This window comes from Aquarana catesbeiana, linkage group LG03 (genome assembly GCF_042186555.1).
Source record: "Aquarana catesbeiana isolate 2022-GZ linkage group LG03, ASM4218655v1, whole genome shotgun sequence".
Classification (NCBI taxonomy): domain Eukaryota; kingdom Metazoa; phylum Chordata; class Amphibia; order Anura; family Ranidae; genus Aquarana; species Aquarana catesbeiana.
This window is the reverse complement of record NC_133326.1, coordinates 465,360,709-465,384,102: the sequence shown is the minus strand read 5'-3', so window position 1 is coordinate 465,384,102 and position 23,394 is coordinate 465,360,709. Positions and strand designations below refer to the sequence as shown.

The 23,394-nt window shown below is 35.8% G+C and overlaps 1 protein-coding gene across 3 annotated transcripts in view; it reads right to left on the bottom strand.

The window, feature by feature from the left end:
- Positions 1–2,593: 2,593 nt before the first annotated feature.
- Positions 2,594–23,394, bottom strand: part of ATP10B (ATPase phospholipid transporting 10B (putative)) — a 217,918-nt gene continuing 197,117 nt past the window's right edge. For 2 of the 3 annotated variants that reach the window (XM_073620843.1, XM_073620845.1), the window contains 8 exons: positions 21,926–22,238; positions 19,788–19,864; positions 18,199–18,324; positions 14,944–15,144; positions 14,292–14,372; positions 12,190–12,294; positions 10,516–10,700; positions 2,594–8,190 (listed from right to left, as the gene is read on the bottom strand). In XM_073620843.1, the coding sequence (XP_073476944.1) occupies positions 7,797–8,190; positions 10,516–10,700; positions 12,190–12,294; positions 14,292–14,372; positions 14,944–15,144; positions 18,199–18,324; positions 19,788–19,864; positions 21,926–22,238 (1,482 nt within the window). In that variant the 3' untranslated portion in view covers positions 2,594–7,796. Of the gene's footprint in view, positions 8,191–10,511; positions 10,701–12,189; positions 12,295–14,291; positions 14,373–14,943; positions 15,145–18,198; positions 18,325–19,787; positions 19,865–21,925; positions 22,239–23,394 lie in introns of those variants that run through there. The other variant, XM_073620846.1, reaches the window with a different exon arrangement.

Sequence of the window (23,394 nt, the reverse complement as noted above, 5' to 3'; positions counted from 1 at the left end):
TGCTAACCCCTTCCCAGTCAGTGTCATTAGTACAGTGACAGTGTATAGTATCACTGATCATTGTATTAATATAGGAATAAATAATATTCATGCTCAGTCACAAAATAAATAAGAAAATCATCCACTTTAAAACATTGATGCTAGTCCACTAAATAATACACATACAAAGCAGCACAAATTCTAGCGCGATACCTTTTTATGGAAGGTCCTCTTTCTTTATCATTTGGAGCTGCAGAATAAATAAAGGTGCCAAAGATTTTACATACTTCATGATGGAATGTTGTATATTTTATATTTAAAAGTGACCTCGATGCTGGGAGCTGTTGGTATGACATGGTGGAATTGCTTTCAACGTGGATATAACAAGCGGCAATGACCATTTATAATATAATTGGTCCCACAGATCTGGTAAGAGGCAACTTTGATCTGATCACTTGGTGGTGGAATCTTTTGCACAGTGGAGGAGATATATTTTTTGCAAACCTTTAAGGTTGGACTTTTCCAAAGAGAGATCCTTTAGGGAGAATTATTAAATTGTTTTCCATGGATGTTCTCCTTCTATGGACACTTTTTCAACTCATTTATATTTTCTTGTTTTACATGCTTTTGCAAGCAATTTCACTTTCATGTTTATCATATAACCGATGATGGCAGTGGCAGTTAGTCAGTTCTCCCCAGCCTCAGTTTAGTTAGTGTCAGATTGTCCGCCACACTATCACATTATAGGTCGCTGATTGCTGCCATTAGTAGTATAAAAATAAAAAATAAATAAAAATAGAAGTTCCAAAATATATCCCATAGTTTGTAGGCTTTATAACTTTCATGCAAACCAATCAATATACACTTATTGGGATTTTTTTTACCAAAGACATGTAACAGAATACATTTTGGCCAAAATGTATGAATACATTTTCTTTTTATTTAATATGTTTTATAACAGAAAGTAAAAAAAAATAAAAATAAATCTATATAATATATAATATTTTATATATATATATATATATATATATATATATATATATATATATATATATATATATATTTCAAAATTTTTGTTCTTTTTTCATCTATATTACAAAGAATAAAAAAACCCAGTGGTGATCAAATACCACCAAAAGAATGCTCTGTTTCTGTGAAAAAATTATATAATCTTTGTTTGGGTACAGCACTGCAAAACCGTGCAACTACCAGTTAAAGTAGCGCAGTGCCGAATAGCAAAAATGGCCTGGTCACGAAGAAGGAAAACTTCTGGAGCTCGAGTGGTTAACTGCTTGCCGACCAGCCACCATCATTATACTGCGGCAGGTCATAGCTGTACGTCGGTCCCTTTAACAGCTATAGCAGGCGCGCGCGATCACTCCACAGAGAGGCAGAACGAGGATCTATCAATGTAAACAAACAGATCCCTGTTCTGACAGGGGAGTAGAGAGAGATTGTCTGTTTCTAGTGATCAGGAACAGCGATCTCTCTGTACTCCCAGTCAGTACACTCCCCCCACAGTTAGAAATACCTCCCTAGGGAACATGTAACCCCTTGATCGCCCCCTAGTGTTAACCCCCTCCCTTGCCAGTGTCATTTATACAGTAAATAGTGCATTTTTATAGCACTGATCGCTGTATAAATGTCACTGGTCCCAAAAAAAGTGTCAAAAGTGTCCAATCTGTCTGCTGCAATGTCACAGTCCCGCTAAAAATCGCTGATCACTGCCATTACTAGTAAAAAAAAAAATGGATAATAAAAATGCCATAAATATATCCCCTATTTTGTAGACGCTATAACTTTTGTGCAAACCAAGCAATATACGCTTTATGTGATTTTCTACCAAAAATATGTAGAAGAATACATATTGGCCTAAACTGATGAAGAAATTCATTTTTTTTTTTTTTGGGGGGGGGGGGGGGATATTTATTATAGCAAAAAGTAAAAAATATTGTTTTTTTTTTCAAAATTGTCAGTCTTTTTTTGTTTATAGTGCAAAAAATAAAAACGGCAGAGGTGATAAAATACCACCAAAAGAAAGCTCTATTTGTGGTAAAAAAAAAAAGTGTAAATTTTGTTTGGGTACAGCATCACACGACCACGCTATTGTCAGTTAAAGCGATGCAGTGCCATATCGCAAAAAATGGCCTGGTCATTAAGTGGGTAAATCTTCCGGGGCTGAAGTAGTTCATTTACTATGGATATCCACTAAACATAAACTGATAGTGTGCTGCAGTGCAGGTTTTGGAAAGCACGGTGTAAGGTAATGAAATCCCAAAATCACCAATAGATTTTCTATTTCGTTGTATGCTGATGCTTGCATGTAACACTACCCACATTTTTACTACCTCTTTAATACCTCAAGTAGCAAGAGCTCTGAACTTGAGTTCAGAGCTCCACCCACAAGCTCTATGCATTGTTTTATTTTTTGTATTGAGTAATGAAGCATGTGCTTGGGTTCCCAGTGACTACATTAGGATACAGAGACAAGACCTTCACTAGTCTCACCTCTGGAAATATGAGATTCCATTAGTATTGGGTAGTCTAACCCTTTCATCTGATCTTTGGTAACAAAAAAAAAATGTAGACCATTCAATCACAAGAATAACAACAGTTTAAAACATAAATGAAAAGTTTAATGTTATTCTAAGTTAAATAAATGTTGAACATGTAATAACAATCACATGTAATGTGAGGAAGGATTACAATACAAAAATGCATTAGAAACATTTTCTGACGTAATAAAATAAATACATAACTATGATTAACACATATCCCTGAGTTTCTGATTAACACAGTTAAGATAAAAAAAAGATACAGAAAAGGTAAAACCTAAATTCTGTAAACCAAGCATACAATTTGGAGTGGATTTTGTAGTATGGAGATCAAAAAGTAATGAAAGGAGCACCATTGTACACAAAGGCCATTATAACAATTACCATAGTGTAAAGAACAGCTATGGATACTAACTTATAGTGACTGTACATCTGTTTTCAAAAGATACAAGTATTGACTGTTGATTATAGATTATCAACCCAGTAATACTCACACTATGTTATTAAATAAAGACCTACATTCTGTATATCCTAGTTAAACTTTATTCAAACTCCTGATTTCAGGATTATGAAAATGCCTGCTGCACATCACATTTACACCAAAAATGTAAACACTTTACATCAGAAAGGGTTTGTGAAATGTATTGGTTTTTCCATATCAGTATTCCCCAGAGAAAAATCTTAAAGCCAACAAGTACCTTTTTTAAAAGGTCATCCCATCTTACAAGGGTGGGATAATACACTTGGTTCTTATATACCTAAGGAGTTTTAGAAGAAATATCCCCTCTGCAAATTTACCATCTTTGTCCTCTCATCAAGAAAACACATCCCTATATGCTAAAGATACTTTCCTTTCAGAGTCTGTTAAGCAATACATCACTAATTAATTTAACCTGCCAGCAGGTTAACAAATGAAATATCAATTTGGACTTAACTGACCCTTAGTTATAGGTTTTTCTCTAGTATTGGGCACTCTCCAGCTGTTTCTGCAAACAAAGTTGTTGAGACTAGTGAGGATACAACATCTAGAGAACCCCACAGCATCCATAAATATACTAGTTGAATATCTAAACTCTCACTTGAATGAGAGTACACTACATTTTTTGCTGTTACTTGTGTGCTTTACATAACTTTCTAAAAATGAAAAAATATTACTAAAACATGTTTTGAATTGATATCACTAAACTTAATGTGGAAGCACCATCTGTTATTAAAACCAAGGTGGTGGCAAAGGTTTTTAAGCATTGTTTGATAATTAGCTGAGAATGTTCAAGCCCACCACAATCAATAGCATTCTAACATTGATCTGTAAAGAGAATGCTCAATGCCGGAATTGGGCTTTACTTAAAGAAGCCCACCAGAATGTTTTCTATAAAGAATGTAATGAGGCTACCTCTGTTAAATTGTCTCCATCTTTCAAAGTACAAACTGCTGGCCATTACAATTTGAGTTGGTTAAACAGAAAGGACAGAAGATTGGAAAGATCACTACAGAAACTTCACAGATCAAGAACATAGCATATGTTAAAAGTTTTGCAGGACTAGATAGAAAGAGTGTAATAGAAGGACTAAAATTTAAGTAAAAATGTTGCTTCAGTGTCTTTCCATTGTTGTTCACATGTCAAAAGCCTAGGCATTGGTCAAATGATCTATGGTGAAGGAGAAGATTGGAGTTTAGGTTAGTCAATTCTACTTTTTACCAGAGTTCCTTTGATCATGTGCTTATATTCTCTAGTAAAGATAAACATTTCAACTATATCACTTTACCTATCCTTTCCAAGAAGACTGTTGACATTCAAGTATAGGTATAGGTACATTTTAAGAGAATAATGAAGAGTGGCCTAAATTGCCACCATAAATGAAAAATATTAAATCTTAGATTTAGAAAAGCTGTAATCGTACAACTGGGCAGTTGGCTATTACAAATTGTTAGAAAACATGAAGGAGCTAGGATAACATGAGATATACATGCTATAACATGAGATATGATGCTAAGAAACTACATAAAACAATAAATAAGAAATATCACAGTTCCTCCAATCTCTGTCTTTCTCTCTAAAGAAAATATGCTGAGTGGTAAACGCAGAATGCCAATTAATTATCTTTCTTACATCCAACGATGTTGATTAATAAAGGGCAGTTAATTTAACTTGCATGTAAAGACACAGTAATCAAGGTGACTATAATGCATACAATGTCTAAATTAATATTCAGATGCAGACGTTGAGAGGTCAGGCATTAGACAGATTTGCTGATCTTCTTTGAAAGTATTAACCTAGATCTGAAGTTTTATTCACAAACTGTAAATGGTTACTCTGCATTACTGGCTATTTCAATAGCCAGTAAATAAGAGAGCAAGGCAGACAAGGAATATTACTAAAAAAAAAAAAAAAAAAAAAGTAAACGTCCTTTTGAACATCCAGTTTAATCTAGCTAAACTTTTTCAAAGCATATCAAAAGAAGAATTGTGCAAAGCTACAGTTAATTTTCTTAAGAAAGCAGCCAGAACCTGAGAAGCAAATCTTGTCCCTTGCCAGCATGCTGTGTAGAAGCAGTGGTCCCTCTGTTCTGTTGAATTTCAGGTATTCTGACAGCAATGGGTACCCTGCTGTCAGAATACAATAGGCAGCATTGCATATTCGAGAGATAATCAAAAGATTTCTCTTGCACAGCTCATGGGGCTAAATATGATCTATACAAGATAATTAACAGTGAAAGCCTTAGAGCCCATTCACACAGGGGCAACACGACTTCCAGCGCGACTTTGGGAGGCAACTTGGACACGACTTGAGTATGAATCACAGCACGACTTGGGGCAACTTACAACACAACTTGAAGTCGCCTCCAGGACAGGGAACTTTACAAGTGGCCAATCAGAGCTTATCAGCTGTGTGTGAGAAGGAGGGGGCTGGCTGTTTAGTGGAGGAAATGACTTTCTGTTTCCTTTCTGCTTCCTGTAAAGTTGCCTCAGTATGAACGGTGATCAGACTTGAAGGCAACTTCCATTGAAATCAATGGGTACAAGTTGCCTTCAAGTCGGATTGAAGTAGTACAGGAACCTTTTCTGAAGGCGGAGCGACTGCAGTAGTGTGCATTAAGACGGATCCATTCATTTACATTGATTTTTTCATGTAGCGCGACTTGAGGCGACTAGGGGCGACTTGGGGCGACTTGAAGTCAGATCCAAAGTTGCCCCTGTGTGAATGGGCTCTTAGGCTAGCCATACATCGACCAGTGGGTGAAATGTAAAAAAAAAATGAGCCAATTTCCTCATCCACACATTCGATACAGATGGGGGACATAACTCCTGCTGAGCTATAGTATTCTACTGGCAGAATACACTGATCAGTTGTGTCGTTATATAGATAGTTTTAAAAAAAAACAAGATGCTGGTTGTTATACAAGTCGATTAATAGACTGACTTGTGTACAACCAGCTAGACCATACATGGATCGAAATTTGAACTGGCCGAAATATGTATTGCCACTTTTACATTTTAAAAACAAACTTAGCTCTGATATTGCTACCTAACTGGCATCTAAATGTTTTTGTCATACAACTTTTCTTTTGCTAATCAATAGCATTTTTGTATATTAAAAATAATACATTTTACAAAACCATAAACATGGAACCAAGAACTACACAAATGCATTGGATTTTATAAATATAATTAGCCATTGCAAAGTGAAAATAAATATAAAACTTACATTTGGCCATTGTTTCTGTTGGCTCAGAGTGATAAAATAATTTCATAATAAAATACCCACTAAAAGGTTATTTGGCATGTGTGGCTTGCAGAGAAAACAATGGCATAGTTCTCACAATTGGCACTTTGTGTCTTTTGGTTTGGAACAAATGGGAACAACAGAAGAATAGAAAGTGCTGCTTCCTTTAACAATCTTCTTTCGGAACCTTTTAATTAGTCTTTGAAAAATAATAATAATAAATAGAATCTGACGGGTTAATCTTGCTTATGCGCTCCAGTATGATGCAAGATTAGTTTGTTCAAATTGATAAATTTATCTAAAAACTTTGCCAGACCAGTTTAATTAATAATAGAATCATAGCTATTGTAAACTCTGGAACACAGTAATAAATGTAAAGTTTTGTTTGTACAAAAGGTAAAAACAAATTAAATAAAATACTTAATACATGACTAACAGAAACAGAATTCAAGTTATTAATCCATGTACAATTATTTGTGCAAAGTAGGCATTCTTTACCAACTACCCTGCTGGCTAGGTAAGATTAATATTTTTGGTTCTTGTAAAGCTGTAGTCTTAACTAGGCTCTAAACTAATCTGTGAATGTGTATGTAAACAGTAGTTCTATGGCAGAGATATCATTATAAAAAGCTTTCTTTGAGTTGGTGTCCATTTGTAGCAGGTCCTAGTTATCATATTAAAAATTAAACTTGGCTGGAGGTGCTTACAGAATTCCACAATCTTTGTTTTTTCTGCAAGGAAAAGCTCCAACTATGTAAGGTAGTGTTGTAGTTTACTGCCCTGCAATCCTTCATTTATACTGGTCCATCACTGTGATGAGCAACCTCATGGGCCAATAGGACTGTGCAGGAGGCAAGAAGGGTCAGACAGGTTTTTGCACTGTCTGGAAGAGCTGGAGCTTTGCCTGTCAAAATGCCTGGTAATCAGGGAGGGCCTTGAAGGCTACTGCAGGTACAATATATAGTACCTGCACATTATACGTGCAAAAGGTTTGCACCCAAGCACCCTGTGTTCCACCTTTGTTCTCCATACAGTATTATAGAATTTGTTTATTGTATTATAGCATATGTTTATTGCACTATTTTTTGAGAGACCCATAAAAGTACTACCAGACTCAAAACTGGGACAAATAGTACTAATAGAACAGGGAAAGTATCTGCAAATGCATTCTGTAAATCAAGAACTACAAAGGAAAGAACTAACTAAGCTGAAATATGATCACAGCAAATTTTTTGAACCATGTAGCATTACTACTAATTGCACAATGCCAGCAGCTTATAATGTTAGTCTAACAACATATGTATGTAGATAAAAAAAAGTTCACAGATTGATGGATTTAGGTTTTCCTTCATTTGATTAAAAAAGTTTATGTTTCAGCAGTCACTTCTTTGTATCCAATTTGTCTCTAAATAACTTCACAGTTGAAGTGACAAAGGCAGCATCTACCTCTGTTATCTTTCCCAATATGGGTTAACCAGCAGCCGAGTATTATGTACAAACACTTTGGAAATTGTGCGACTTTCCAAAAAAGTCCAGGGTCAAACAGTCACCGTGCTAACCGATCTGCGATGATTGGCTCTAGTAAAATTGTCTGTGTCCCTCAAATGATCTGCCGCACTTTTACATGGGGTAGCAGCACTGGGCAAAGGCTTTGGCCGATGTGACCTTGGAGTGTCCTTCCCTCTATGAGAATTGTGCAGGCTGTCCTCATGACTGGGTGAACATACATTGTGAAGCACTCTTTCTGGAGTTGCTGGTAAACTGCTATTCAGGGTTATATTGCTAGCATCGGATGGCATTGCAACATTTCGGCTTCTCTCCCTCCACTCCTGTATTTTTAGTTCTCTTGCTTCTTTACTTAATTTATCAAGCTTGTGAGCTTCTGTAGTTGGAGCCACTTTACAAGTACCTCGCAGGGCTGTGATAAAATACCTGTTTTGGAGATACAATGGTTGCAGTATAGTTAATGTAAAGAAAAATGTTTCAGTCAGAATTACTAAGTACCTGTGTCATCTGGCTTTTATCTGCTTCAAATGGGTTTTGCATTGCCATTAAGATCTATAGGAATGCAAAACACACTTGAAGAAGGTCAAATGCAGGTCAGGAGGAGATCAACTGCAGGTCAAATATACCTGTAAATGAATTCAGAATGATCGTTCAGAATTCTTTGACAGGTGCATTTGACTGGAAGTTGCTGAAGTGTCTCTAAATGGTCAAACTAATATCCACATAACCCCAAAGCTCGTTGACATAAGCCCTTAGGCTAGACACAGGTAGGTGGGTCTTTTACTGTAAATTATGAACATTGAACATTTTGCCCTCCTTCAACATTTCTTATAGGCAATTTTGTGCTGCAACCTTTACCTAACCCTAAATAACTGGCATTTGAAGTAAAAAAAAAAAAAAAAAAAAAAAAAAATCACCCCACAAAATGTGCATTCATAAAATATGCCATGATAAATGTAAATAACTCAATCTATTCTAGTGCTTCAAATGATATATACCCATACATCTACGGTATATCATCAATTGCAATAATACATGATGAGATGTACCACATGCATGACAGAAATCAACAAATTGTGTATCACATTAGTATAAAAACAAATGCCATTTCCATAACCCACATAATATCCTAATGCAATATATATATATATATATATATATATATATATATATATATATATATATATATATATATATATATATATATATATATATATATATACACACACACACACACACACACACACACACACACACACACACTGGTGCCAAACCAGTTGTGACCTCCACCTTCCCTAGTGGGCACACGCCCACCTTCTTATATAGACCTTTGTATCAAAAGGACATGCAGAGCATGTCCCCTTGAACCTGGGTTCACACTATTGCCATGAGAGAACCAGTGCGATGCCAGTGCTGGTTCCCACATTGTATCTCTCTTGCAGGCAGTTCACACTGCCCTCTGCGAACCACTGCGGGTATCAATACAAAGTTAATGACACCCCCAGATCAGTTTGCAGAGCGCAGTGTGAACTGCGAATTTGTAAAGGAATCGGATCGCATGGGTGTGAATACCTACACCTTTTTTTGTATAAATCCAATGTGAGTTCAGCCATACAACTGTATGGCTGAATTCGCATTCACAGACATAGCATGTGATCGGAACAGAAATGTGGTGTAAGTCACATGCAATGTCTGTGTTCGCAATAGTGTGAACCCAGGCTTAAAGCCAGGACAGGGCTAACAATTGGAAAGATGGGGTGAGGGATCAGTCATACGCAAACATATTGGACAAAGTGTATTGTTTATACAGTCACGGAAAATAGTCACCAGCATGCTTGTTCAAGTGGTGAACATTTAGTATACTGTATATTGCAGCAGAAAAGCAAATTTCTTGAGAGTATTTATTTTACTCCATAAAAGTTAATCTCTTGAACCACCAGTGTTTTTAACTATAGCTGGTTGGCAGGAAGTCCATAACTAAGTGGTGTTTGTGATCTGAATTCATGAATTATTTATACATCAGAGCCACCTCAACTATCCCATTCAAGTCCACTATTTGATCTTACACTTTATATACAGTAAAACCTCGGATTGCGAGTAACGTGGTTTACGAGCGTTTCGCAATACGAGCCGTTTTCTTTTTAAAATCCTGATTCAATTTGTGAGCAGGATTCAAGCCTCTGAGGTGTGCAGTACCGCATGTGGCCAGAGGTGGGGGAGCACCAGAGACACTCTGTGGCACTTGTGTCTCCAGAGCCCCCCACCTCTGGCCACATACAGTACTGCATACACTAGCAGTGACACTGAAACAACTTCCTATGGGGAAATTTGCTTTGATAATCAAGTGCTCTGGATTACAAGCATGCTTCTGGAACAAATTATGCTCGTAATCCAAGGTACTACTGTATAATTCGTTGCTGCTCATGATGACAATTCTGCTTTATATAGTAGTGTAAAACACTTTAATTTGTTTCACAGGTGTTATATGCACCCTTAATGGTATGATTTACATTACTGAAGCTTCTATAATAATAATAATAATAATAATAATAATAATAATAATAATAATGATGGAGGCATTACTAATCCTGATTGCATATATTTGCCAATATGGCTACTGCTCAGAAATGCTCCTCGGTATGACAGGTACACTTGTGTTATTAATGCATTGTACATTATGCATGAACTACATACTTGTAGTATCACAAGTGAAAGGTAATGGTGAACTGGAAATATTATACAAATTCTTACTTTGGTAAGAGAGCAATGACTGGTGTAATAATGCAGAGTATGTAGAAAGGGGCTCCAGACATTTGTGTTTCCACGACCCAGTATGGACTTGGCGACTCACATGAAACACAAATGGCACTATAGGCCAATGAAACAACAAAGTAGAGAACAACACTTCCAATCATTGTGATCCAGTGCATAATGGTCTGTAATATAAAAAAAAGTCATCAGAACAAGTTTCAGTTAAATTAAAGAATAATTCAAGGCAGCAAGTGAAAAAATCAGTGTTATCCAGTATAAGCAACAGCTGTGTTAAAGTCAAAAAGGTTCTTTATATTTTTGTTTACCTAAGTGCTTTGTAAACCCATGCAGACTAAGCACTCATTGTGCCATGGAAAACAGTGGTACTTCTATTGAAACCTGTGCTGCATGTTTGTACATTCAAACTTCCAGGGATGTTTTGAATTTTATTGGTGGCTTTGAGAAAATTCTTAGTAGTGGTTTTTCCTTTTTTACATTAAGTTTTCTTTGTCTGAAGGACAGTAAGGACAGTCTTCCAGCTTCAGATGCTTTTCAGAATCATTACACAGAGGAGAAAAGGACAGAAGGGAGGAAGCTCACTGGTGCACTACAGCCATTTCTGTATGAAAAACCAAACCACTCAGCAGGTAGGCTACTGTATGCTTCCTTAATTTATCTCAATGTTTAATTTTCAATTTTCAATTTTGACAGGAGTGTATGCCCTAAGAGACCCTTCATCAACTTAAAACAATTGCAGGCAAATGCAAACAAAAGTGAATATTTTAAAGGCTAAGTTCGCCTTTGGAACATGTTACATGTTAGATCCATATTTATGGTGTAACATGTTCTGTCCCACCTCACCCTGACTGCCCCCTCTACTCCCTTTGACAGTGGACAAGGATACCTCTCCCTGCAGCTGCTATCACATTTAATATCGGTACATCTGTGTGGGGCGCCATGTCATTCATTCACAGCGATCTGTGAATAAATATACTAAAAGTCCCATTTGACATTGTGGCAGATGGCTTGTAGTTCTATTGAGGAGTCAATTCCCTAGCACAGCTCCGCCCTCTTTGCATGCCATCACCCTCTCCTCTTCTTGGAATGTCTAATTACTGTCAGTGCTGGACTAGCTCTTCCACCCCTCCCTTCACCTCCTTATATTATGTTTTATGTAGCTGTCGGGGAAAGGGAAGTTGTCAGAACACGAAAAGAGTTTAAATTATCCAATGGATTTATGTTCTGGTGACAAATGTCTTGTCACTTTGGGGAGATTTCCTTTCATATCGTCTTGCATTTCCAGGACAGGAAGTCAAAGGAAATCGGCATAACACAGACAGAAAAAATAACCTGATAGTGGTTTTAACCCCACCTAACTATATACTAAACTTAAAAAAAAAAAAAGTTTTTACTCTTTATAAACTAACTTTCTTCAATTTGAATATCTCTTACAGAAAATAAATTCCCTTGTTATAATACAGTACCATATTGGGATGTTAAATGCCAAAAACTACTACTTTCTGTGATAAAAAAAATGAAAATGAAATATAAGTAAGGTCATTTCTACTGTTCTAAACAAGTTTGTGGTACCATGACATCTCTCATTCAGCATGAACATATTTATATTTAACAGAAAAGAAAACTTACAATCTACAACTGGAGGGTAAAACTTACCCAATTTTTTATTTCAATGGCAAGATGTAAAAGAATTGTAAGAAGGGCTATGGTGTTGATAGGCATGCCAAATGAAAGAATGTCTATATCAGATTTGTAAAATGCCTGAAAAAAGATGAAGAAAACATTTCAATTAGGAATTAGTCAAGGTAAATATCAATCTTGGCTGTTCTAAAATAAATACATTAAAAAACAGTAGTGGAGCACAAAATACAAATTTCTCACAAGATACACATTTATAGAAAGAGGTTCTTGCCCAATACTAAATATTTTGGAGGCATAGATGTGACATTATAGATATAAATACAGGCAGCAGCAAAAGAGGATGTGAGAACCCTGGCATTGCAATAAACAATAAAGATATGTCAAAAGAGGCAAAGGTTATTCTCACTCTTTAGTACTGATAGCACAGAGATAAACTGGTATTATTTTTGCTTTCTGACGTGCTTGTATGTCATCCTTGATAAAAACTGCAGTTTCCATTAAAGCAAGAAGATTTTCTGAAGGTTGGAAAAAACTGTAGATTTTCTGACCTGTATTTAAAGGAGATCTCTAGGAGAAAGCAAAACAGCTGCCAAACGGTTCCATGTGTCAGCAGTACTGATCACTAATGTGTTTACTGTAATGAAAGTGGCCAGAAAGCATGCATGGTATCCCTTTGAATTTTTAATCTGTTCCAATGGACCTGACGAACACCAAGTTTGTTTTACCAAGGTCAGACAGCCAGTCTGGATTTGGCAACCCTGGCATCTTCCAGAAGGACTGGTGATCTAAAAGCATTTTGACTGTCGTGAGCTCAATTATTATTATACACAATTCATATAGCACCAACAGTTTGCACAGCACTTTTCAAAATAAAGGGAGACAGTCCTGCTTTGAAGTTATAATGAAAACTTTGTACATCTTGTGGAGTCAGACAACTGTACACTAAGCTTAGCAAGCCTGCTTCTTACACAGAAATGTGGGCTGCTGTATAAAGCTGCATTTTATTCCAGCCTACAAACGTTAGGCTGTGATATAACCAACCCAGTCAAGCTTTCAGCTTAATACAAATAGTTTTATGAATAATGCAAATAATTTTATTAATAGATGTAATTATGCTAAAAACATGTTTTATGTAGCATTCAATGACTTACATTTTTTAACTAAAAAAACTCCTATGTAATTTTCAGGGCAGCTATTTGTATTGTTAATGTGGCCTCTGCTCCCTGGTTATTAGCATTTCACCATGTTGTGCCCTGCTGGTCTTTTTTCTCACTGCAAGTTGACCACATAGGTTTTGTCTGATTGAAGACGATAGACTCTAGGTATTGCTTACATGTGGCTTGTAAATTTGTGTTGACTGTGCATTTTAATGATAGGTCCATTTTAACTGGTTTAGTGAGTTCAGTATTTGTTCATTTTGAACCAATAGACCATACAATATGCTAGCTGTACTATAATAGTACTAGTGGTGGTAGTAACTCTTGATACATACCACTGTTTCAAATATGTACTTTACGTTATCATTCAGAAGCAGGATGGAATCATACCTGGGAGCTTTTGGAAATGGTAATTCCTGAGATTGCAATGAATAGTAAAAATTCGGAATGAACCTGCTGCAAACTGCTATAAACCCTTTCTAAGAAACTTTACACAAAACAGGGATTTTTAGTTCACGCAATCGTACATTGCAATGCACGTTTAAGCTGGCCAACTGTAGCAAAGTAATTTCTCGCTGTCCAGTCCCTACTCTGCTCTGGAACTGCACATTCATTTTTACTATATTTTATATTTACACTATTTAATATTTAATCAAGCTGTCATTTCACTTAAATTTCACTAATTGGATTCTTAGACATCTTACAACAGCTGCTTTATATATTTATATTTTCTTTGGAAGTGGAGGATCACTTTATTTAGAAGTTCCTAGGTTTGCTGATATTTATTTGATACTTTCTGCAATCTTAAGACCACTTTTAGTGATCAATGGTCCGGTAAATATTAAATTATCAAATGTCTCTGATCAGCTTTAAGAATATTTCAGCAAATTTAAATCCAATCCAAAATATATTGTTTATCTACCAAAACACTGAAATGTATTAACTGAGTATAAGACTTACCAAATAGGGGACAAAGAAGCAAACAAGACTCTGGTAAAAAGCATCTAGCATAGCAATCCAAAAGGTAGACATCTTGTATGACTGTAATACAAAGAAATATTCATGATTACAGATTTAAAATTTTATCAGGAAAAACTGTTCTCCACTAAAGAGTTTACTGATTGTTTTGTGCATTTCTAGGCAGCATTTTAAGTACCATCTTAAGCCCCTAACTAAAGCTGGCCATCGTTGGATCAAAATTTGGCTGGTTCAACAGAAACTGGCCAATTTTTGATCTATCTAGGTTTCAGATCAAAACTTCCTGAATGGGGCTGTTGCTAAATTTTCATTAAATCGGCTGCAGCTGCTGATCAGTGTTGTCCCGCTGTCAGAATACAGTAGCGCAATAGGAAGGATTCCTCCATTCACATTGCTTGCGTAGAGAGGGGAATCTGTTCATTTTTTTTCAATCAGCAGCAGATCTGTGGCTCCATTTTTTTGTTTCTAAAATCCTAAAATCAATAGTTTCTACTATTTAACTCTTTGTAGGGTATACATATAACCACATACAATTTTATGTGATAAAGTCTCTCTGTGTCTATAGGTTCAAGGCATTGTCACTGAGCACACATGGGAAAACAAAAGTGAATTCTATAAAACAGCTCAATGATACCTCTGAACGTTGACCACTTTTATAAAGTTCGGGCAAGCTTAGAAGGGTCTCTGCAGAAACATCCTTGTCCATTACTCCAAAGACAAGAGGGGGTACAGAAGTGAAGAAGAGGTTGAAAAAGATCAACTGCCAGTAATCAATCATGGTAGCACCTGAGAAGCCGCAGAAGAACTGGAACCAAAACAGTAAGTTGACATAAGCCTGGCAAAAAAAACACAAACACATTAATATATTTACATTTAAAGTAAATCTTTCATAAGAAAAGTATGGAAACGGCTATTTTTTACCACCTTCTGAAATCTCTATTGCCTGTTACACTGACCCACTTTGTCACTTTTGTAGTCCAACAGCCAAAATCAGTTTGCAGTTTGGAAAAGTCAGAAAATTAGTCTATGTCTGCATTCTTGCTCTGGGTCAGTGACTCAAAATGCTAAATTAAAGACATTCAGCATGCGAACAAGCAACTAGCATTTGAGAGAATTGACTGGCTGCAGTATAACATGCAGTTTGTCCTCTTCCCATTAGATGTCAGTCTCTAACCACAGAGATGTTTATAGCACTGATACATGACATGTACAGCGCCATTGAAAGGGGAAAGCAGTAGGTCAACTGAAGGATGAAATAAGGGAAGTAGAAGTGGTGGTTGCATATCTTATGTTGTCCCTGGCTGCATTTGTTAAACTGTGTTCCTGAGCTCATGAATGTGCACACTTCCACACATGAAAAAAAATGAAATACACTAAAAGAAATACTGCAGCTGTCATTACTGGTCTGCTTTTGAAAATTATAGCTGCCTGGTCCCTTCTGGTCTTAGTGGTCTCAATCAGTTTTCAGGAACTAACATTAATTTTGTTAAAACTGAACTCCACGAATGATCTTTATCCAGCCTGGCACAATGCAAGTATGCACTTCCCATATCTGATGGGCCGCTTGGAAAGTGAATGACTGTAGTAATCATAATGACTACAGTGATAGTTGTGTTCCCTGTGCAACACTGCACACTGACCACAACCTAATGTTTCTACCAGTCATACAAAAACACTCATGGTACAAACACAACACAATTATGGCATTTTTGGTGTTCTTTAACCTTCTTTTTCATTTTGTTGTGATCCATAACCAAATCTCATGTCCTACAAAATGTTCCAAAATGCAGCAAAAAAGACAAAAAAGGGGAAAACAGCATTTGAAATGCTCATGCACACCATGCAAGTTTTTCCCACATACAGCTGGCCTAACCTTCAAACCCACCGTACACTATCCATATTTAAAAAAAAGATGTATTGACCATAATATAATACATTTTAAATCTAAAAACTTTTTATGTTGACCCTGTTCTCCTTCAGGGTTTAGACACAAACCACAATATTTTCAGAACTATGCAATTAAAAATAAAAAGGAAGAACATTATTTTATACACAAGTCATTTACAAGTTACCGGATTAAATAATTATATGAATTATAGGATTAATTATATTTTTCAATTGTATTAGTCACAGACAGACACAAATAAATTAAACTTTAATTCAATCTTTAAATTAAACTTTAATCTCTTTATTTAAGATGTTCCCTCATTACAGTGACACAATATAATGTCCTTATTTACCAAATAGTGTTCTTTTTTTTTTTGCTTTCAATTTAAAAATTGTTGGACTGTTACATCCAAGGAGTTCATTAATTCAGTTTGGTTCATATGCAGATATTATACCATTTGCATTTTGAGACTTTAAGTAAAAAAAAAAATGAAAAAAAATCGAAGAAAAAAAAAGGATGCCAAGACAGACATAAGCTAATATCATTTCATGTTCAATCTTCGTACATTTTCCTATATTAACAATGTTTGTGAGAGTTGACTGTAAGCATCATAAATAATGTGTTATGTATGCAAATTGTTAGCACTAACTTAATTTGATGGATGCTATAAACAATTAGTAGCTATATTATGAGATTACTCATACTGTAGAGATGAAGAATAAGGAAATTCATCTTGTTGTCTCAGACAGGTGTGCATCATTATGAAGGAATTTCTTACAGGTGTCTCTCATAAAGCTTCTCTCCAATCCAAATATTTCAGAGAGCTGTCAATCTTCAGATGCAGTTTTGTTCACAGGCAAACAAAGCTGCAGAGACTGAAAGCTGGGCCATATCTCGAAATCGCCAAAAAGTAGTACAGAAACTACTTTTGGGAATCGTTGCGTAGCCACAAATGTGGCGTCACAATGATTTGGACGCTGCCATTACCGCTGATTTGACATGCGATTTGACATGTCGAATCACATGCCAAATCGCATCAATGTGAACCAGGGCTAACACATGGCTTTTCTTTCACTCCTAGTGGCTAAACAGCATGGCAGCGGAGCAAAAGCAGATAAATATATCTGAAGGAGTGCATTAAAGTGACCATGTTACTTAGCCCCATATAAACTAAGAACAGATTCAATTGTTTGTTGTGAAGCCATTTAACTTTTTTATTAAAATATTTTATATGTAGCAGAGCAAAAATTACATAGTAGTCAATGACATTAAATGGCAAGTTCCAGCAGTTATTGCATTTAAAAAAGAATACCTGATTGGCTGCTAAGAGCTACTTATGTAACCACAAGCTGAATCTATTCAGCACTCTATTTTTTCGTCTTTCTGTAACACTAACACACATCAAATACAACTGCAGCATTTCTGAATGTCTTATCTTACGCTTTTCACCCATCTCTTTTAAAGTGCATTAAAAAAAGACACGTATTGGTAATTGGTATGTCACATCATTGTATTCTGAGCAAACATTTAATACACCGATTCTGCCAATTTAGATTGTAACAGCTAATGTACCATTCAGAGCACTTGCTATAAATCAGAATATGAGAAAATGTAAAATGTTATCTATATTTTAAAATTTTGTGCAACACACCATAATGGATGTTCATTGTTAATTTTAGGGTGTGTTAATGATAACACAATATAATATTATAAAATTATGTATAGCTTTCTACGCATCCCCTGCGATAATTACTGAAATGCGGCAATGGGAAGATCATCTTGTACTAACCTGAATTGAGGACCTTCAAAACGGCAGTGCATCAAAAACATATGTCGATGCAATGCGATTAAACATGTGTTTTTGTGCAAAGTAAGCCCTCATTTCAAGTATTTGACTGGTCAATGTCAAACAACCTAAGTGCATGGTCAGTTAAGATTTGATTTCATGCATTTTTTGCCATTAAAGTAATGGCAAAAAAGCCAACAGACAAAAAAACATACCACATTTTTGTAGAAGAAATAGATAACCATTTTTGCCAACCGAGTGTAGCACCAATGACCATGTACAAGTAATAGTTTCTTGAGATGCATGAATCGAGATATTGCATAATCGCTGGACATCACAGCCTGAAATCAAGAGAGAAGTCATTAAATATGTATTTTAAATAACAGGATTTAAAGTGGGTTTCAAGCTATAGGCAACAAGTCTATGCAGAATACTTTAAAATAGGACCCTATGATCTCATACAAAAACACTGAAGCATCTTGTTTAATTTTTGAATCATAATAATAAGTGTCTTGACACAAGCTATAAAGTCACATAGCAAACATTAAGACTGAAGGTGATGTGCAAGATGTTTTCATGATGAGTGAGGTGTCTTTAGTACAACGTACTTGAGAATTAAGATTTTGGAAAGCAGCATACTATAGTGCAGTCTGTTTTCTGTGAAGGATATACTCTCCTTTTTGCCACATTTTAAAAGCAATAAACTGTTAGAAGGAAAGGCTAGTCTTGCTGAATTAATAAAGATAAGATTGAGCTTACAGTGACAACTGTCTGATCTTTAACGCTGTATTATTGTGTTTTACACTGGTCAAGCAGTATTTTTACTTGTATCTGCTGTTTGTCATTCATGGACATCTTACCCACCCACAAAAGAGAATACAAACAACCAGATGTATTTGTGACTTGACCTTATATTGTTTGAAGATCCCAGAATATAGCTATATGTTTCTTATGCTTATGCTGTAAGAATCAACTTAGAATAGAAAAAAAATGACAGGGACTCCACACAAAAATATGTAATAGTCTTTTTATTGGAAGGACACTTGTTGTAATGGTTCTGTTGGTTTTGTACCTTAAACGGTGTACTTACTGGGGTTGATTTATTAAAGGCAAATAGGTGGTCCCTTTTTTAAGGGAAGCTACACTGTGCAAGGACATTTTATCCAGAGCTTAGTGAATCAAGTGCAATTTCACTTTGCAAAAAAATCCCAATCATATGCAAGGAAAAAAACAACTATATTTTAACTTGAATGTGATTGATAATAAAAGTCTGCAGATCTCTACTTCATTCACTAAGCCCTGGGGATAATTCCTTTGCAAAGTAAAAATTTTCTTGTAAAGTGAACAGTTAGTAAATCAACCACACTGTCTCTATTGAAACATTAACTTACAAAAAAAAAAAAAACGTAAAAAATAAATAAAAAAATAAAACAAACAGGCAATGACTACAGCACAAATGTCTGTTTTTTCAAGCATCTTTATCATTTAACCACTAAGATTTCAAGGGGAATAAAATGGACAACCCCTTGTGGGAAAAAATAATTAAGGCACATCAATATGTGACATTTTCCTATTAAATTAGTATATGCATATTCATAATACCAAAAAGCCAATTTGACTTTCTCCAGGACAATTAATGGTCAATGAGGGAGCAATGGCAGTTCATTGAAACTGCTTCTGTTAATCTAGTTTCTGGCTAAACAATACCACTGAACATCTTTTATGCACTAATACATACAGATCCCAAAAGAAAGATGCTACAGGTAGAATAAGTGATTAAAAATACATCAAGATTTTAATATACCTGCATGCCTTCTTGACCAGAAATCCCAATACCAACATCTGCAGCCTGAATCATACTGACATCATTGGCACCATCACCTTGGAGAAATGAAAATAATAGTAGTGAAAAAAGTTGCACAATTACCCATTTCTTGTTTTAATACTTGTTATTCTTTTGGTAACATTCGTTCAGTAATTTGCTGAGAACAATGAAAACCCACATTATGTACTGTTTGAAATAGTGTGATTTCCTAACTAAAGCCATTTATTACACTGTGTTAAAAAATAATCAGATGAGTCATGAAAATATAATGGTTTTATGCTTTCACTTTTTTATTCTTATTACTTACAATAATGAAAATATATCACTGTACTCAGCCGCAGAAAGTTTTCATTTTAGAAAACAATGATTATCAATAAAACATGTAGATTTTAGTATGATGATGTTATATTGATTTCCTTGATTTCATGATTATTTTGTCTAGTCTTAAAAGAGAATAATGAAAACTCTACTGCTTCAATAGTGCCATGAGGGCCAAGGGTCACTTTGTTTCCTAGCTATGAATAATTCCTTGGTAACTGAATACCACTGCTGTGCAACTTGGGTCATAGGTCAACTATGAAAGAGTTTGTTGTACAGATGCTCAAAATAATAAAAAGTTGAATATAGAATAAAGGAAAGTTGGATGCTCTTTAGACCATATAATGAGGACAGGAGGCCCGTGCCCCTAGCCTTATGGTCTGCAGTGTTTATTTTGAAATATATACAAACTTTTTTACAATCATACACTGCCTCTTCAAATAGCAAAGACTGGTGTAGAAATATGTTCAGAATTGAGATGTTTGTCAGGTTCTACATGAAAGACCAGCTAGCTGGCTTCCCTATTTCATCTAAGTGCAGTCACTGTCTCACAAGGGGCAATATAGTTATATTTCATGTTGTGTAGTGGAGACTGCAATTTAATGGATTATGTTTGTTTAGAATTATCTTAACACAAACTGTATGTAACTAAATGACTGATGCTGTTTACCACCTACTGGTAGGCACAGGACCTGTTTGCATATGGTTGGGTTAGATTCCGGTATATTGGTGTTAGCAGCATGCTTATACCACCTCCAGCTTAATATTATAATACAGCTAAATTAAAGTGTAAGTCCAGGCTAAAACTAAAATCCCTGCATCTATAGCCACCAATATTCTAACACTAACCTGAAAAACCCTGAAAAGAAAAAATCTGTATATATACCTTTTCTGAAGCCGATCCGACCTGATTTCCAGCAGCAGAAGCTCTGCAGAGGGCACAGCCAACAATGGCTGTGAAATCATTGGGAAGTGATGTCACCCATAGAGTTACTATGGGGCTTCTGTTGACGGACGTGTCCTCTGCACTCACGTACACAGAGAAGCCATGGCTGACAGCTCAGCGTGGGATCAGAGCTTCCGCCACTGGAGATCGGGTCTGAGTGGCTTCCAAAATGATATGTATACTGATTATTTCTTTTCAGGGCTAGAGAGGTTAGTTTTAGAATGTTGGTGGCTATATATGCAGGGATTTTAGTTTTAGCCTGGACTTCCACTTTAAGCTCAAGTGTGCATGGGACTGGGCTCCGCAATACATATCAAAGCACTGACAATGAGACTGATTTACTAAATGGTTTGATAATATTCACACAATGTTACTGACTCATTTCATCTGCACATAATGGGATAATTAAGGTAAATCTTCACACATTTATTGTAAGAGCATTCTTATTTTTTTGTTGTAATTCAGCCTAACTGCTAAAATAGCAAGATTTCCCTTGGTCTTTGCTTGCCACATTACTGTACACTTCTGTGTGATTCTGCCCTTGTGTCTGTTGTCTTTCTACTCTGAAAAGTGCCTGTTTAAATTGTGTTTTCCATGATTTTTAGCTGTACTATGATTTGACAATTTGGTACTTTGCTTCAGTTATCTGCTTGCACTTTGGCTGTCACCAATGGAGCAACCTTGAGGGCCTGGACCTAAGATGGTTAAGCCACAAACCATGCCTTTTTGTAGAAAAGAACTCATGTTAAATAGTCGGTGCACTTCAGGGAATCCTGTACTAGCCACTGCTGAATCAGGCTAACCAATGACAGAATTTCTTTCTCTACTTCAAGAAAAAGTGTTAAAGACTTACCTATGGAAAGTGTCATGACATTTAGCTTGTCCCGAACTAGTTTGACAACCATACTTTTTTGTAGAGGCGTAGCACGACAGCACAAAACAGATCGACAGTGCTTTGTCAGCTCCAAAAATTTTGCCTCTAAGCCACCCTGAAAGACCACATTTAAAGTCCTTCCGTCAATCACCAGCCCAACTTCAGGCCTAGCCATTTCTGGTTCAGGAGCAGTTTGGGACCTTTGCCTTTTAAAAAGACGCTTTTTCTTCTTTTCAGGAGAAATATTTTTGATCTCCTCCAAGGTACAGTCTATAATTGACTCACAGGTTTCCTACAATGCAAAAAAAAAAAAAAAAAAAAGGAATTAGCTCTTACTACTCCTTTTTACAAAAAAAAGTATTATACCATTAAAGTGGATGTAAACTTGAAAACTTGCAATGGTATAGGGAATATCTAGGAAATGTTAACTATGTCTAAACAGTAGCCTAAAAAGTACCCTTTATCTGTTATTCTCTGTGTATTTCCCTGATGTGTGAATGTTCCTTAGAACTCATGTGCCTATAGCCTTGTAGCTGTAGATCTACAGTAGATCTAAGGCACTCTTTCCACTGATCACTAGCCTCAGCTGCTCACTGTTTTCATTTGCAGGGGTAGGGGTCTGACGAGAGGAAGCAAAACCCTGCTTCTATCATAATGTCCTCTCTCACATCGAGACATAGTGCAGAACAAGACATAGTGGGGGTCATTTACTATAGCGCCGTGGTGCTAATTCGCGCTAATTGTGCGAATTCACACTAAAACAGTATTCAAATTTACTATAGTTCCCTGAAACTAAAAAGCACCCAAATCCTTACTCTGCTAAAAGTTGGAGAATTGCACATGGAAATAATGTTTAGAGCACAATATAATTGCCTAAATAGTACTGAAATATGCGGTATATTATTTAAAGATAATCTGCTTTTAAACTGTGTGAAAAGGTGATTTCTACACTAAAATATCTTTAAAAGTCGGAGAAGAGATAAATTCCCCGTTTTTGTACAACTATGTGCCAACACAACTGAGCATGCTCAGACCTGCAAATAGCTCTCATTTTAGCTCCAGTGTCTTTTTTACCAGGCACTATAGTAAATACCAAAATTAGCGCTTGACTAAAATGCGTTTTTGAGAATGAAAATCAGCGCTATTATAGTCCAATACAAGTTTTAGCTATTGATTCCAAAGGTACAATTGTAACTTCCCCATATAAATACTTTTAATGTTGAAATGAAAGTATCTTTCTCTGAAATAAATGTTCCTTGCAACAATGTTGCTGCTTCTGTTTTGTTTTTCTCTCATCTATTTTGTTTTTAAGAATTCTACAATGTGGAATGTTTTGATGTTTTGGGAAAATATATTTTTATCTGTCACTTTACTTGTTATTCTCCATCTCACAACAATCTTTACCCCAAACTCACACAGGTGTCTTTACAATCTACAAACAATACCAT